General features: G+C 39.0%; 1 protein-coding gene across 1 annotated transcript in view; it reads right to left on the bottom strand.

Annotated features, from left to right (window-relative positions):
• The window catches only part of LOC106881345 (SPARC-related modular calcium-binding protein 1), a 199,144-nt gene that overhangs the window by 24,143 nt on the left and 172,777 nt on the right, over positions 1 to 2,224 (bottom strand). The window contains exon 9 of the mRNA XM_052968510.1: positions 2,049 to 2,141. Within this exon, the coding sequence (XP_052824470.1) occupies positions 2,049 to 2,141 (93 nt within the window). The remainder of the gene's footprint in view (positions 1 to 2,048; positions 2,142 to 2,224) is intronic.

Here is a 2,224-nt window from a genome sequence, read left to right as displayed (position 1 = left end):
TATATATATACATACACATGCATATCTATCTATATATATGTGTATATATACATATATATGCATGTATTCATAAATACAAGTATATATGTGTGTGTGTGTGTGTGTGTGTGTAAATATACATCTGTATGCATCTGTGTGCACGTGCTTGTGTATATATATATATATATATATATATACATATATATGTGCGCATATATGTACACGTACAAGCGTCCGACACAAAGGTTTCAAAGCTTCAAGGTCAAAAACCAATTGATTTCTCATCAGATACCTTAACGAGAAATCAATAAATTTGGACGTTCCGGTTTCGAATCCTTGTAAAATTTAAAGCAATATTTTACATTCAAATGTATCGGGTTTCCTTCTTGTGTGACTGTTCCCCTTAATTCTCTCCTGAACATCCTCCTATTGCTGTGTTTATTTGCATCCCACGCTACCGAGCAAATGGAAACCATCGTGCGCCGTTTTGAATGTAGTGTAAATGTAAATGCTTGAGAGAACACAGTTCCTTGATGAACCATGAGCTGGTCCGACCTGTATGTGCAGTAGTGGCGTTTTTCTTATATTAATTGTAATGTGGTGATGATGGTGGGAGACGAGAGGATGATAGAGTCAGTAATGTAATGGAGGTAGGCATGTATCTGATGTAATGAGGGCGAGACCTACCTCGGTGTGATGTAAGAGGAGGGATGATATGTATGTGGAGTGGTTGGTTGCTATATATATGATGTGTGGAAGAGATGATCTAATGAGGTATAGCGGTGAGAGACCTCCTTGTATTGTTGGTGTCAGGCCTTTCTATGTTATTACCGTTATGTTAAATGAAGGAAGCTATCTCAGATGCAAAGGGGTGTAGAAATCCAAATGTGATGTAGAGGAGAAGATACATTTTTGTGATGTAGAGGTAATGAGGACCTTATTTATGATGTGGGTGGATACATACTGCCATGTTAAGGAGAGGAAAATCTAATGTAATGCAATGTAATGCGAAGGCCTACAATGGAAGTGGCGAGAGATCTGTGATTAGGGACGGACATATATACTGTGATGTAATGGAGGCGTCATCGAGCTGCAATGTGGAGGAAGATTTATTAAGAGAACCTCACTGTTACAGATTTATCCTTCGTATAGAATAACTCAGCCTGGACATCATCAAAGTGGTGTATTTGTAAGAGAATGATATGCTGTAGCAGTACAGTAATATAGTGGTGGATTGGTGCAGTGATGCAGTGCTATGATGTAGTGATCCAGTGATATTGAGGCTGCAGTCATGCAGCGATACAATAGTGTTTTTTTGAGAATTGTGGTGTCGAGGTGCAGTTTTACACAGCCTGAGTGATATTCTAAAATAACATCGTACTGATGCAGTTGTTGCGCAGTGCAAAGTTGCAACGTTGGGTTGAAGCAGTGTTGTGCAGTGTTATGCTTCAGTTGTACAATGCCATAATACTCCAGTATGGAAGTGCTACACGATGGAAAAGATCTGCTCGTATAATCTTGTTAATTGTTGCTTTCAATTTCGTTTCGCTACTGTAAAACTTTCATTTGAGTAGAAATTGAAAAACATCAAACCTTACCCTTCCACCACTGTGCCCTGCCTAAGAGACTCGTGGTCATGTTACAGCATTGCAAAGATAGGTTCATACATAATGTGAATACACACTCACACACGCACACACACACATATGTATATGCATATTTATTAATGTGTGTAAATGTATAGGCTGAGAAATTGAGAAAGTGAGAAATAGTATATCGGAGCTATGGAGATGAGTGTAAGAGAAAGACTGTGAAAAGAAAGAGAGAGAGGGAGAGAGAGAGAGGTCCAAGGAGAAAGATTAGAAGTGGAAATAATCGAAAGAAGCATTGCAAGCGATTGTAGAGAACAAGAATAATGAGAGGTACGTTGAAGAAGGAAATGGAAAAAGAGTAATAGAAGGAGGAGAGGATGAAAGGAGAAGGAAGAAGAGTTTGACAATAGAATGAGATGGAGGTCTGAAGAGATAAGACAGACAATGGCAGTGAGGACGTCAGATTCTGGGACTTACATTCTTCGTTGCTGTCCGTCTTTGCTGCTTCTGCATTTTCGCGTCGTGTGTTGGAAGGGCGGTTCCATATATGGGAGGGAGAGAAACCAAGACCTAATCAAGGAGGAGGAGGGGCGAATGTGTCAGAAATGTGCTACAAGGAATTTTATGTTATATATATATATATATATATATAT

Source organism: Octopus bimaculoides, chromosome 6 (genome assembly GCF_001194135.2).
Source record: "Octopus bimaculoides isolate UCB-OBI-ISO-001 chromosome 6, ASM119413v2, whole genome shotgun sequence".
Lineage (NCBI taxonomy): Eukaryota > Metazoa > Mollusca > Cephalopoda > Octopoda > Octopodidae > Octopus > Octopus bimaculoides.
The sequence above is the reverse complement of the archived record's forward strand: the minus strand, read 5'-3'. Positions and strand labels throughout refer to the sequence as shown.